The following is a 15,454-nucleotide window of genomic DNA, read 5'->3' as shown; positions in this document are numbered from 1 at the left end:
GCCATAGTTTATACATCTCAATTGTTATAGGCCTATTACTTATAGAGGTCTATCTCATTAGAATCTTATTAATCATTTTAGGCAATGTTGGAATGATTTCATTGTTTTGCTTACCTTGTGTATTATAATTACAGTAGCTCATGCGTTTTTCTTCACGAGGAGGGGATACTATATAATGTTGTTGGGTCTGTAACCATGTTTGCCAGTGAATATATTTGCTTTCAACAAAAAGTTCAGTAATAGACCCATGTAATTCCAGTTGATATTGTGAGGGTTGTTTTGTTTGCGCAAAGCGCTGTCTGTGTGTCAGTATATTGTCTATAAAAGAGAATCCTTGTGATTGTATTTTCCTTCCTTTTTAGACCACTTAGGCTTAATAAAATACTTAAAATGGATAGGCTAACCGAGTGTCTCTCTCTCTCTCTCTCTCTCTCTCTCTCTCTCTCTCTCTCTGTCTGTCTGTCTGTCTGTCTGTCTGTCTGTCTGTCTGTCTGTCTGTCTGTCTGTCTGTCTGTCTGTCTGTCTGTCTGTCTCTTTCTCTCTCTCTCTCTCTCTCTCTCTCTCTCTCTCTCTGTCTGTCTGTCTCTCTTTCTCTCTCTCTCTCTCTCTCTCTGTGTGGTGACTTAAAAAATAGTAAAGTTAACGCCTCAACATCTTGCTGAATTTATCTGAACTACTGTAACATCTATCTGAATTTGTGTCGGTGTCCATTTTAGTGTGTCGCAGCTTGTTTGCTTGCACTTGCTTATATTTAGAGCTCAGTATTGATGATATAAGAACAAACATGATGAATTTACTGAACATGAATGTAATAATGTTTGTGTATGGTTCAAAAGTCAAAACTAATTTTGGCGTTTGTTATTATTGAAGGAGAATGCGGTTCTTATCGACTTACACAAATCCACAAGGAGTCAGTTGTAACCACATTTGTTTAAGCAAATCAGCCATGTCAGCTATGGTTTTTAAAAATGCATTAAATTAGGCTGAATGAACTGTTTCGCTGCCAGACAAGGCTCCGCTGATAGCCAGGTGTAGCGGTGGTAAGGATTCACTCCATGGTGCTGAAAATAAAGCTCTGCTGTTGGGACAGCTTTATGTAGGCCCTAACCGTTTGTCACCGTTATAGTGCAATTCATGTATTGTTTAGTGTTGTGTTGTGGCTTTGCTGGCATGCACTAAAATCGCCACTGACTGGAAGTAACCAACGCTGATATACCATGTGTTCTGAGACTTCCTCATGCCACCAGACATACGTCAGAGGAAACAAGTGAATGTCAGACATTTTGATAGAACACCTTTTGCTACTGAAAAAGTAGTCTGCTCTGGTCAATGTCCATGTAATTAACCGCTCTAGGGAGAGGTTTCTCATAACTACTGGACTAGGATAATTATACTAATCAGGACTTCGAAGACAAAACTGACCACAGATCAGTGCTTAGGGGCAACTGTCCCTAAATACCACAGGTTGCAGTGGTTCATCTAATGCTAAGACCTAGCTTTTCCGTCCTTGCCCATTGCTAATAATACCCAGGTCTACATCACAACGTCTGGCTAGCCCTATCCACGGGGGTCTTTATCTGTTAGCAACAGTTGGTCCCTTGACAGACAGTGGGGAGAAGTCCAAAGAAAGGTTAAACTGTCACGTCGCCAACAACTGTTACGAATTTTTGTGCCCCCACCCCCTCCTGCACCTTCACCCCCTCCTGCTTATAGCGGACAACTGCCATGACAGCTGCCAGGGGGGACGTTGGGTGATATCTTTGGATGGGGGTTGATAGGTTGACTTGGCGTGTGCAGTGTTCACAAGGAAATCAAGACGACTGATGGCCACATCCTAACTTTTTTCAGATCTCTGCATATAAGTCATTATTTGTGCGTTGATGTCAATGGGAGATTTGGGAAACTGGGAGTCTCTATGACCCTCAAACTCAACTCTGGACCCCGAAGACAGTTCCAATGCGTTTTTTCATTGTTCCCCTCTAATAAGGGACTGATTTAGACCTGGGAAACGAGGTGCGTGCAATTAATTATCAGGTAGAAAAGAAAACCAGCAGGCTCCGGAGCTTTTGTTGAATACCCCTGCTGTATGACATGCAACATGATGGGAGACTTCAGAAGGGTGTAGGGTTTGACAGGAAGTGTTGGTGAAGAGACTGTCGTCATGGATACCCCTCTTACCTCTTTGAAGTTGTCAAAAGCGGAGAGGATGATGTCATGACCGCCCCTCACTAGACATACAGCAGCCAACAGCTCCAGCACTAAAGCTTTGGTCCTGAGGGGTACAAGTGTATATTATACACACACACACACACACACACACACACACACACACACACACACACACACACACACACACACACACACACACACACACACACACACACACACACACACACACACACACACACACACACACACGCACACACTAATAACACTGGTCCTCACCTGGGGTTCCTGTTGTTGAGGCTGAGGGTGATCTCGTTCACACAACACGGGTGGGTCATCACCAGGTTAAACCCAGACTAAACACACACGTACACACCGTTGTCAGTCATCGCCATCGTCAGTCACACTTCATATACTGCAGTGTAGACTTGATCCATACTGACACAAAGCCTGTCAACTGTCGCTTTTTTGATGGACAGTGCTTTACAGCGTAGGAGGGAAGCATAAAGTTATTGGTGTGTAAAACACCAAGCAATGACGCTGAAATAAATGTTACTCCTCCTAGCTAACTCTATTGAGTCACGCTGTTTTAACAGTAGAGATAAAGGTGGATAGGCCTACCTGGCTAAGTGTTATAGGTGAATAAAGGTTCAGTAGGGTTTACATGGGGAGGTGCAGTATGTACCTGGTAGTTCATGATGGCACGTAGACACATGATGCAGAGGTGAACGTCGTCTTTCTGACTGACGAGGCGTGAGTTCCTCATCGCTTTCCTGTTGTGGAGAGGGTTGAATCTGCCGGGTGAGAAACGTAGCTGTTATTTAATGTTATTACAAATGCATAACGCAACAATACCATGTTATAAGAGGTTATTACATAACATTATAGCTGTAGTGACACACCTCCAACTCTTATGAGTTTTGAAATACATACACATTATAAACTTGCACAAATTACACACAGGGTGGACATTTTATAGTTATTCAAACTGCGAGGGCTTTGAATAACTATAAAATGTCCACCCTGTGTGTAATTTGTGCAAGTTTATAATGTGTATGTATTTCAAAACTCATAAGAGATAAAATTAGCCCTGTCCCCACAACGTAATGTGTTTTAAGGCTGAATGGGACTCGTTTTTGTCTATGATGATGCAATCAATGAATGAAGCAATGAAGCTTCCATTGCCAGATCCACATGTAAATAGTCATGTTAATATTCACTTCGAAATATTTTTGGTTAAAATTACATCTGAGTGATTGAAAGAGAGAGAGGGGCAAGTAGATATTATAGACACCAGCGAAAGAGAAAAAACAGGCAGAAAGAGAAGACTACAGAGGTGATAAACGAGATTCTTACACACTCCTCTTGGAAGCATCAATGACAGGCAGGCAGTGCCCCAAAATGGATCCTCCCAGATATCTGTTGATAGGTGGAATGTCTGATGGTTTTGCCCTAGGCAGACATTGCTCACATGTTTACAACATAGACTAGAATGCTGAGAGGGAGGAAGGCTGCTTCCAACGTTTACCCTACGAAACAGTTGGTGTGACAGGAATGTGGCTCCTCCAGATGAAAAAGAGTATAGAGGATAGAGGTGTGTGTGTGTGTGTGTGTGTCTGTGTGTGTGTGTGTGCGCGCGCGCATCTGTCTGTCTGTCTGTCTGTCTGTTTACATGTGTGTGTACGTGTGTGTGTGCATGTGCATGTGCACATCTTTCTGTATGTTTATCTGTTTGTCTGTCTGTTTACATGTGTGTGTACATGTGTATGTGTGTATGTGTGTGTGTGTGTGCGTGTGTGTGTGCGTGTGTGAGTGTGTGAGTGTGCGCATCTGTCTGTCTGTGTCTGTCTGTCTGTTTACGTGTGTGTGTGTGTGTATGTGTGTGTGTGTGTGTGTGAGTGTGTGTGTGTGTGTGTGTGTGTGTGTGTGTGTGTGTGTGTGTGTATGTATGTATGTGTGTGTGTGTGTGTGTGTATGTATGTGGTGTGTGTGTGTGTGTGTGTGTGTGTGTGTGTGTGTGTGTGTGTGTGTGTGTGTGTGTGTGTGTGTGTGTGTGTGTGTGTGTGTGTGTGTGTGTGTGTGTGTGTGTGTGTGTGTGTGTATGTGTGTGACAGCTTGGGACAGACTAGGCCACCTTGACGGGACAGGTTAAGCTACAGTATGTGCTTAGCAGTACCAGCTGCACCAAGATTCTCATAAGGTTACGGCCAACCAGAAACTTTCCCAGACATTTTGAGAACATTTTCAAGCAGACAAAACTGAGATCACACTCGTTCCGGGAATTCGAAACACAGTGCAAAGGATTTATATTACATAAGAAGAAGCATTGTCCCAGGTTTGATTATGGCATACGCTTTGTTCCATGGCAAGGAATGTCATTGAACCATGCTATAATGTAATCTACATCAAAGTGTATCCGGTCGTCAACGCCCATGGACCACATGTTTTCATTAAACATTTCAACAGGGACACCACCATATCATTTGAATGAGATAGAAGCAGGGTGACAGAGAGTGGATCGTATCCCCTGAATCTGATCCAATGAATCTGTCAGACCTGTCTTATATCAAAGTGCTGGCCTGCCTCGACATCCCATAATACTGTAAAGTAGTGATAAAAGTGTGTGTGTGTCTGTGTCAGCCTGACACCCGCTGCACTGATCCAACCGTGCAGTAACGTCAATCACAGACATCCACAGAGATCAATCTACAGACACATCAACTCCCATTGGGGTAGGGGAAGTGGTCATGGTGTGTGTCACAGTGTGTGTGTGGGTACGGGAGGACTGGGAGTCATTGTTCTTTCCTCACAAGTAACGCCCATGAATCTTGGGTGCAAGAACTACAAGTGTAGTCCAACCTCGGTCCCATCCAACAGACAGACTTTTATGCACTCATTGCAGCGCCATACTTCTCACCAGTTCCTGGTGACACTCACCTCACAGTAAAGGAACGAGCCACTTTAGAAGCACCATGGATTGGAGAGTTACCGGCACTCCTCGTGAAGTCCTCCACAGATTTGTCCGGTGTGGCTGTCCCGTTGTCCAAACTGTCCATGTCATAGCTGAGGGTCCAGAGTACAGATGTAGGATCTTAATTTGATCACTTTTATATTGCTGAGAATTTACATACATTCACTGAAAACCGGCATTCACTGAAAACCCGTTATATTAACAGTATTGCACTTTTCATGTACAGTGAGGGAAAAAAGTATTTGATCCCCTGCTGATTTTGTATGTTTGCCCACTGACAAAGAAATGATCAGTCTATAATTTTAATGGTAGGTTTATTTGAACAGTGAGAGACAGAATAACAACAAAAAATTCCAGAAAAACGCATGTCAAAAATGTTATAAATTGATTTGCATTTTAATGAGGGAAATAAGTATTTGACCCCTCTGCAAAACATGACTTAGTACTTGGTGGCAAAACCCTTGTTGGCAATCACAGAGGTCAGACGTTTCTTGTAGTTGGCCACCAGGTTTGCACACATCTCTTTGCAGATCTTCTCCAAGTCATTAAGGTTTCGAGCCTGATGTTTGGCAACTCGAACCTTCAGCTCCCTCCACAGATTTTCTATGGTATTAAGCTCTGGAGACTGGCTAGGCCACTCCAGGACCTTAATGTGCTTCTTCTTGAGCCACTCCTTTGTTGTCTTGGCCGTGTGTTTTGGGTCATTGTCATGCTGGAATACCCATCCACGACCCATTTTCAATGCCCTGGCTGAGGGAAGGAGGTTCTCACCCAAGATTTGATGGTACATGGCCCCGTCCATCGTCCCTTTGATGCGGTGAAGTTGTCCTGTCTCCTTAGCAGAAAAACACCCCCAAAGCATAATGTTTCCACCTCCATGTTTGACGGTGGGGATGGTGTTCTTGGGGTCATAGGCAGCATTCCTCCTCCTCCAAACACGGCGAGTTGAGTTGATGCCAAAGAGCTCCATTTTGGTCTCATCTGACCACAACACTTTCACCCAGTTCTCCTCTGAATCATTCAGATGTTCATTGGCAAACTTCAGACGTCCCTGTATATGTGCTTTCTTGAGCAGGGGGATCTTGCGGGCACTGCAGGATTTCAGTCCTTCACGGCGTAGTGTGTTACAAATTGTTTTCTTGGTGACTATGGTCCCAGCTGCCTTGAGATCATTGACAAGATCCTCCCGTGTAGTTCTGGGCTGATTCCTCACCGTTCTCATGATCATTGCAACTCCACGAGGTGAGATCTTGCATGGAGCCCCAGGCTGAGGGAGATTGACAGTTCTTTTGTGTTTCTTCCATTTGCGAATAATCGCACCAACTGTTGTCACCTTCTCACCAAGCTGCTTGGTGATGGTCTTGTAGCCCATTCCAGCCTTGTGTACGTCTACAATCTTGTCCCTGACATCCTTGGAGAGCTCTTTGGTCTTGGCCATGGTGGAGAGTTTGGAATCTAATTGATTGATTGCTTCTGTGGACAGGTGTCTTTTATACAGGTAACAAGCTGAGGTTAGGAGCACTCCCTTTTAGAGTGTGCTCTAATCTTAGCTCATTCCCTGTATAAAAGACACCTGGGAGTCAGACATCTTTCTGATTGAGAGGGGGTCAAATACTTATTTATTGCAAATCAATTTATAACATTTTTGACATGCGTTTTTCTGGATTTTTTTGTTGTTATTCTGTCTCTCACTGTTCAAATAAACGTACCATTAAAATTATAGACTGATCATTTCTTTGTCAGTGGGCAAACGTACAAAATCAGCAGGGGATCAAATACTTTTTTCCCTCACTGTAGCCTACTTTTGGCCATCCAATAGCTTAACCACCTATCAAGCAACATTCAAATTCTGTTGCTGCAGGATTATTTTGCTGTGACAATATAGGTCAAATTAAGATCATACATCTGAATAAGGGATTTGGACATGAATGGGAGAGATGAAACGATACTATCAATATGGAATATTAAAGTTATGTTAAATGTTCAATCTAAAGCCCTAGGATATTTTTCACTACTAATGGGTCCCAAGAAAAAGAAGGAAAGACCCAGAACCCCCATAAAGAACCACATCAGGATGGACACCCAAGGTCAAAACCTTGCCTTTTCCTCTCAGATTGTCTTATCCATATATAGATGTGAAGGACTGCTACTCACTTGACGGCACATTGGGCGAAGGACACATAGTCAACCAGGACATCCAGGCCACGGTTCTCCTCACTGAGGAACTCCTGAGCCCAGCTGGAGAGGAGGGGAACAGGATAGGATGGGAAACAGGAGGGGGAAAGGATAGTAAGACCCAATTGGCACACCTTAAAACAATTAACAATTACTGGTTTTTGCTAGCCACCATGCTTCTACATCTGCATTGCTTGCTCTTTGGGGTTTTAGGCTGGGTTTCTGTATAAGCACTTTGTGACATATGCTGATGTAAAAAGGGCTTTATACATTTTATTGATTGATTGATTAACCACAGCTGCACAATGTTTATCTACACTGTACAACCCCCATACAATACACCAATCAGACTTTACAGCAGGCAAAAGTCACTACAACCACAATCAGACACACATTACAACATCCAGTCATAACAATATTGTCATGACTCTCCTGACAGTGGGTCAAAGGACCCATCAGCTAGGCAAATGTTTGAAGAGGGGAATGGGGGCTGTGGCGGTCTTGACACTTTAACACTGGGTTGTAAATTTAATCAGGAGAGAAATCTCTCCCTGGCTCTCTAGTATTGAGATAATAATGCCTTTGTCTAGAGAGAGAGTTTTGCCGCCAAAACCTTTTTCCCTAAAAAGTGAACATTGGAACATTTATTTCTATCATCCGAATGTTAAGAATGGTCAGTGGGAATCTAAAGAATAATCATGTCATATTGTTTATTATTTTGTGATGTCATTAAGGATGGTGTAACACAATAACTGTAACTTGGAAAGTGTACACATTCTATTTGTCAAGTTTACATCTAAATGTATAAAATATATGATTAAGTATGAGAGTATTTTGGTGACGATAGGAATGTGATTTTAGTCTTCTAATGAGATCATTGTTTTTCATATAAACTTTTGCCCAGCCAGTAACCACGCCCCAAGGGAACACAGACATTGTGTCGGCGTGATGGAACGCCCCCTTTTTACCCGAGAATAGAAAGACTTCGTAACGAAATTCACATTAGACCAGAAAGCTTAAAATGGTTAGACCAGAAAGAAGTGAGACGGTGGTCTACACGTCTGAAAATGGTTGGAACGTTGAACCTCAACACGAGGTGAAGAAGATACACTCACTAGACCAGAACATTGGCAGTCTGCAGGTGGACGTGTAAAGTGATCTAGAACTTTGACTAACCACACTAGGTGGGAAGAAGAACATCCCATCTCAGACAATCACGGGTGCATCTGAGTATCTGTCCTATTTGAACCCTCCACTCCAAGCCAGGACAACTAAGGACATTGTGACCTCTGGTGGACAACAAGAGCCTTACACTCATCGGCACCTTCCCCATAGGAGTGATTGGTTTCAACAGAGAGACGACGAACAAAGACAGACACGTAAATACATTCATGAATTCTTCTCCGAATGGGCAGTGGTTAGGGTGCTAAGTATTCTGATTACTGTGAGCGTAGTTTCCAAATGTATGTACGATACGTTTGACTCTCTTTGTCCCTCTCTCCCACCTTCTATACCTACCCCTCCCTTTCCAAGCAGTCATGCTGTTGTTAGTACGCTAGGGACCTTTTCACAGTACACAACTGGAAATTTGGTCTATCCAGGTGATAGTAACCACAAGTAAAACAGTAAAACAACAATCTCACTCGACGAAACGGTGAAAGATCATTCCCACACTTAACAACAAGCAATTCTGGTGCATAGTTTACAACAACAACAATTACTTACATCTGACTGAAGCTGCCCAATAGCATCTAACCCTGACTCTAGACCCTGCAAGCCTAAATCCAGCATCTTATGGTTTGCTAATGAATATCCAATAATTCTATCGTATTTCAGTGCTCTCACGCAATGCCCTTTTACAGGATTAGCATTTTGTTGGTAGAGTTTATAATGGTTTTATCATTATAAATAAGCTAATTGATCCCACCTCCTCTCCCCTGTAACTAGTCCCCAGGTCGTTGCTGTAAATGAGAATGTGTTTTCAGTCAACTTACCTGGTAAAATAAGGGTTAAAAAATATAAAAACGACCAATAGATTGGAGTAAGTGGAAAAGTTGGGTAAGGGAGTGGGTCTTACCCGATATGATTGGTCCTCAGGGAAATTTCCAGCTCTCTCAAGACCTGTGTGGACTCCTGGACACGCCTCTTGAACTGTCATAACACAAACAACAACATAGCTTTTGCAAATTCATTTTATATCGGTGATTACTTCAAGGAATTATGTTTTTGAAAGTATCTGAGCAGGGTCATAGCCCAGACTGGCCTCGTTCAGGACTGTAATGGTACAGTACCTTACGACTAACCCCTCCCTGGTCAAGATAACTTCTGAGCTTCAGCAAGTAAGCAGAGGGTGGATTCTTCACTTGGAACCGTTCCTGTAGGAAGCAGAGCAGACAGACAGACAGACAAAGAGAGACAGAGAGAAAGAGAGAGAGAGAGAGAGAGAGAGAGAGAGAGAGAGAGAGAGAGAGAGAGAGAGAGAGAGAGAGAGAGAGAGATGGTAGATTGTATCTAATTATGTTGATTGCATGGGTGCACTGTGGGAGAAAGGGACCAGAGGGCAAAACTCAACAGAGACTTCACAGCCTTGATGATTACACTGCTTCATTTATGCTAACATAACCAATGATATATCCGTTGATGAGGCTGAACCAATGTTGGGACATGTATATGCATGTCAGGATGCCAATCTACAGTGCCTTGCAAAAGTATTCATCCCCCTTGGCATTTTTCCTATTTTGTTGCATTACAACCTGTAATTTAAATTGATTTTTATTTGGATTTCAGGTAATGGACATACACAAAATAGTCCAAATTGGTGAAGTGAAATGAAAAAAATAACTTGTTTAGATAACCCTGAAGGAGCTGCAAAGCTCCACAGCGGAGATTGGAGTATCTGTCCATAGGACCACTTTAAGCCGTACACTCCACAGAGCTGGGCTTTATGGAAGAGTGGCCAGAAAAAAGACATTGCTTAAAGAGAAAAATAAGCAAACACATTTGGTGTTCGCCAAAAGGCATGTGGGAGACTCCCCAAACATATAGAAGAAGGTACTCTGGTCAGAAGAGACAAAAATTGAGCTTTCTGGCCATCAAGGAAAACGCTATGTCTGGCGAAAACACAACACCTCTCATCACCCCGAGAACACCATCCCCACAGTGAAGCATGGTGGTGGCAGCATCATGCTGTGGGGATGTTTTTCATCGGCAGGGACTGGGAAACTGGTCAGAATTGAAGGAATGGTGGATGGCGCTAAATACAGGGACATTCTTGAGGGAAACCTGTTTCAGTCTTCCAGAGATTTGAGACTGGGACGGAGGTTCACCTTCCAGCAGGACAATGACCCTAAGCATACTGCTAAAGCAACACTCGAGTGGTTTAAGGGGAAACATTGAAATGTCTTGGAATGGCCTAGTCAAAGCCCAGACCTCAATCCAATTGAGAATCTGTGGTATGACTTAAAGATTGCTGTACACCAGTGGAACCCATCCAACTTGAAGGAGCTGGAGCAGTTTTGCCTTGAAGAATGAGCAAAAATCCCAGTGGCTAGATGTGCCAAGCTTATAGAGACATACCCCAAGAGACTTGCAGCTGTAATTGCTGCAAAAGGTGGCTCTACAGAGTATTGACTTTGGGGGGGGGGGGGGGGGGGTGAAGAGTTATGCACGCTCAAGTTTTCTGTTATTTTTTTTGTCTTATTTCTTGTTTGTTTCACAATAAAACATATTTTGCAACTTCAAAGTGGTAGGCATGTTGTGTAAATAAAATGATACAAAGCCCCAAAAAATCCATTTGATTTCCAGGTTGCAACGCAACAAAATAGGAAAAAATGCCAAGGGGTGTGAATACTTTCGCAAGCCACTGTATCAATTGATGCCAGGTCAGAGTTGAGGCAGAGGGCCTTTGATAACAATGGCTCTAACTCTGCTAGAATAAGGGAAGGGACAACATTGAACCATTGCAGGTCTGTGCTGCAGTGACAGTGACAGGTGTCCTGTGTGTCACTCCCCTCCGAGCCTCAGGAAGTTATCTGCCTCGTCACCGTTGCCACAGCAACCTACAATATTGATGAGGTTGCCAGCAGGACACAGTGTGTGTGTGTGTTTGTGTGTGTGTGTGTGGTGGTTGTTTCTTGCGTGCGCACGTACATGTGTGTGTGAACAACCACTCTCATTGCGTTAGTGTGTCAATGGGGTGCTTTCCTAGAACCAAGGACACACTGACAAAAATAAACACGACAACTCAATGCTGCTATACGACGGTCTGCAAATCAGGGATTCAATCATTACAACGTAGTATTCTCTAAAGATGTTTCATGTAACCTCACTCTGAAATAGTGGTGTAAAATACTTAAGTAAAAATACTTTAAAGTACTACTTAAGTCGTTTTTGGGGGTACCTGTACTTTACTTTACTATTTAAATGTTTGACTACTTTTACTTTTACTTCTCTACATTCCTAAAGAAAATAATGTACTTTTTACTCCAAACGTTTTCCCTAACACCCAAAGGTACTCGTTACATTTTAAATGCTTAGGAGGACAGGAAAATAAGTCAAATTCACGCATTTATCAAGAGAACATCCCTGGTCATCCCTACTGCTTCTGATCTGATGGACTCGCTAAACACAAATCCTTTGTTTGTAAATTATGTCTGAGTGTTGGAGTGTGCCCTGGATATCCATACATTTAAAAACCAGTGGCGTCTGGTTTGCTTAATATAAGGAATTTTAAAATAATTTATACTTTTACTTTTGATACTTAAGTACATTTTAGCAATAACATTTACTTATGATACTTAAGTATATTTAAAATCAAATACTTTTAGACTTCAACTCAAGTTGTAAATTATGTCTGAGTGTTGGAGTGTGCCCTGGATATCCATACATTTAAAAACCAGTGGCGTCTGGTTTGCTTAATATAAGGAATTTTAAAATAATTTATACTTTTACTTTTGATACTTAAGTACATTTTAGCAATAACATTTACTTATGATACTTAAGTATATTTAAAATCAAATACTTTTAGACTTCAACTCAAGTAGTATTTTACTGGGTGACTTTGACTTTTAGTCGATCACCACATTCTTTTGGAGAGACTGGAAACCCAAATTGGTCTACACGGACAAGTTCTGGCCTGGTTTAGATCTTACCTGTCGGAAAGATATCAGTTTGTCTCTGTGAATGGTCTGTCCTCCGACAAATCAACTGTACATTTCGGTGTTCCTCAAGGTTCCGTTTTAGGACCACTATTGTTTTCACTATATATTTTACCTCTTGGGGATGTTATTCGAAAACATAATGTTAACTTTCACTGCTATGCGGATGACACACAGCTGTACATTTCAATGAAACATGGTGAAGCCCCAAAATTGCCCTCGCTAGAAGCCTGTGTTTCAGACATAAGGAAGTGGATGGCTGAAAACTTTTTACTTTTAAACTCGGACAAAACAGAGATGCTTGTTCTAGGTCCCAAGAAACAAAGAGATCTTCTGTTAAATCTGACAATTCATCTTGATGGTTGTAAAGTCGTCTCAAATAAAACTGTGAAGGACCTCGGCGTTACTCTTGACCCTGATCTCTCTTTTGACGAACATATCAAGACTGTTTCAAGGACAGCTTTTTTCCATCTACGTAACATTGCAAAAATCAGAAATTTTCTGTCCAAAAATGATGCAGAAAAATTAATCCATGCATTTGTTACTTCTAGGTTAGACTACTGCAATGCTCTATTTTCCGGCTACCCGGATAAAGCACTAAATAAACTTCAGTTAGTGCTAAATACGGCTGCTAGAATCCTGACTAGAACCAAGAAATTTGATCATATTACTCCAGTGCTAGCTTCCCTACACTGGCTTCCTGTTAAGGCAAGGGCTGATTTCAAGGTTTTACTGTTAACCTATAAAGCGTTACATGGGCTTGCTCCTACCTATCTTTCCGAGTTGGTCCTGCCGTACATACCAATACGTACGCTACGGTCACAAGACGCAGGCCTCCTAATTGTCCCTAGAATTTCTAAGCAAACAGCGGGAGGCAGGGCTTTCTCCTATAGATCTCCATTTTTATGGAACAGTCTGCCTACCCATGTGAGAGACGCAGACTCGGTCTCAACCTTTAAGTCTTTACTGAAGACTTATCTCTTCAGTAGGTCATATGATTGAGTGTAGTCTGGCCCAGGAGTGTGAAGGTGAACGGAAAGGCTCTGGAGCAACGAACAGCCCTTGCTGTCTCTGCCAGGCCGGTTCCCCTCTCCACTGGGGTTCTCTGCCTCTAACCCTGTTGCAGGGGCTGAGTCACTGGCTTGCTGGTGCTCTTTCATGCCGTCCCTGGGAGGGGTGCGTCACTTGAGTGGGTTGAGTTACTGACGTGATCTTCCTGTCTGGGTTGGCGCCCCCCCTTGGTTTGTGCTGTGGTGGAGACCTCTGTGGGCTATACTCGGCCTTGTCTCAGGATTGTAAGTTGGTGGTTGAGGATATCCCTCTAGTGGTGCGGGGGCTGTGCTTTGGCAGAGTGGGTGGGGTTATATCCTTCCTGTTTGGCCCTGTCCGGGGGTTTCTTCGGATGGGGCCACAGTGTCTCCGGACCGCTCCTGTCTCAGCCTCCAGTATTTATGCTGCAGTAGTTTATGTGTCGGGGGGCTGGGGTTAGTTGGTTATACCTGGAGTACTTCTCCTGTCTTATCCAGTGTCCTGTGTGAATTTAAGTATGCTCTCTCTAATTCTCTCGTTCTCTCTTTCTCTCTGAGAACCTGAGCCCTAGGACCATACGTCAGGACTACCGGGCATGATGACACCTTGCTGTCCCCAGTCCGCCTGGCCTTGCTGCTATTCCAGTTTCAACTGTTCTGCCTGCGGTTACGAAACCCCTACCTGTCCCAGACCTGCTGTTTTCAACTCTTAATGATCGGCTATGAAAAGCCAACTGAGAGACCTGAGCCCTAGGACCATACGTCGGGACTACCGGCCGTGGTGACTCCTTGCTGTCCCCAGTCCGCCTGGCCTTGCTGCTATTCCAGTTTCAACTGTTCTGCCTGCGGTTATGGAACCCCTACCTGTCCCAGACCTGCTGTTTTCAACTCTTAATGATCGGCTATGAAAAGCCAACTGAGATTTATTCCTGATTATTATTTGACCATGCTTGTCACTTATGAACATTTTTGAACATCTTGGCATGGTTCTGTTATAATCTTCACCCGGCACAGCCAGAAGAGGACTGGCCACCCCTCATAGCCTGGTTCCTCTCTAGGTTTCTTCCTAGGTTTTCGCCTTTCTAGGGAGTTTTTCCTAGCCACCGTGCTTCTACACCTGCATTACTAGCTGTTTGGGGTTTTAGGCTGGGTTTCTGTACAGCACTTCGAGATATTAGCTGATGTAAGAAGGGCTATATAAAATAAAATTGATTGAAAATTGATTGAGTAATTTTCAATTAAGATATCTTTACTTTTAGTCAAGTGTGACAATTGGGTCGTTTTTCCCTCCACTGCTCTGAAGTTCCCCTAGGAACTATGATTACATCCTGTTACTGTAATGTTATCTACAGTAGGTGTTATTGACACAGTACGGTAGTGTTGTATGGTGCAGTGGAGTTGGAGTCCCACCTGATCACAGACCAGTTCCCACTTCTTCTCATTGTCATACTGACACAGGATCTTCACCTTGTCTGGAGGCAGATTCATGGAGTTCTACGGAGAGAGAGAGAGAGAGAGAGAGAGAGAGAGAGAGAGAGAGAGAGAGAGAGAGAGAGAGAGAGAGAGAGAGAGAGAGAGAGAGAGAGAGAGAGAGAGAGAGAGAGAGAGAGAGAGAGAGAGAGAGAGAGAGAGAGAGAGAGAGAGAGAGAGAGAGAGAGAGAGAGAGAGAGAGAGAGAGGATTCATATGTCAGAAAAAAGTTTGATTCCATATGGTGTTGATCAAAACATGAATTTTGATAAGCAATGATGGCAAATTATGTTTTGTCGCAACAGTTTCTACTGGAGCAATTATGATGAGTTGACTTGATGTGCTTCAAAACATCATGTGATGAGCGTATCTTATCACCTTTTCTTACTGCAACTGAAAACTAGACACAAATGACTGGGTGGCATTTAGCTTGCTGATATGCTGCAGATATACAGGTAACTGACTGCCGAAAAAAAGGAAACACCAACA

General features: G+C 43.1%; 1 protein-coding gene across 1 annotated transcript in view; it reads right to left on the bottom strand.

Annotated features, from left to right (window-relative positions):
- Window positions 1-15,454, bottom strand: part of LOC311111561 (formin-like protein 1) — a gene marked incomplete at its 5' end in the record, with an annotated part of 44,935 nt that overhangs the window by 9,930 nt on the left and 19,551 nt on the right. Inside the window, 8 exons of the mRNA XM_084154313.1 lie at window positions 2,179-2,272; window positions 2,446-2,522; window positions 2,852-2,960; window positions 5,104-5,229; window positions 7,292-7,375; window positions 9,390-9,463; window positions 9,604-9,687; window positions 14,907-14,990. Of these exons, the coding sequence (XP_084010439.1) occupies window positions 2,179-2,272; window positions 2,446-2,522; window positions 2,852-2,960; window positions 5,104-5,229; window positions 7,292-7,375; window positions 9,390-9,463; window positions 9,604-9,687; window positions 14,907-14,990 (732 nt within the window). The remainder of the gene's footprint in view (window positions 1-2,178; window positions 2,273-2,445; window positions 2,523-2,851; window positions 2,961-5,103; window positions 5,230-7,291; window positions 7,376-9,389; window positions 9,464-9,603; window positions 9,688-14,906; window positions 14,991-15,454) is intronic.

Source organism: Coregonus lavaretus, assembly GCF_964263955.1.
Source record: "Coregonus lavaretus genome assembly, chromosome: 1".
NCBI lineage: Eukaryota > Metazoa > Chordata > Actinopteri > Salmoniformes > Salmonidae > Coregonus > Coregonus lavaretus.
This window is presented reverse-complemented; position numbering and strand designations above follow the sequence as displayed.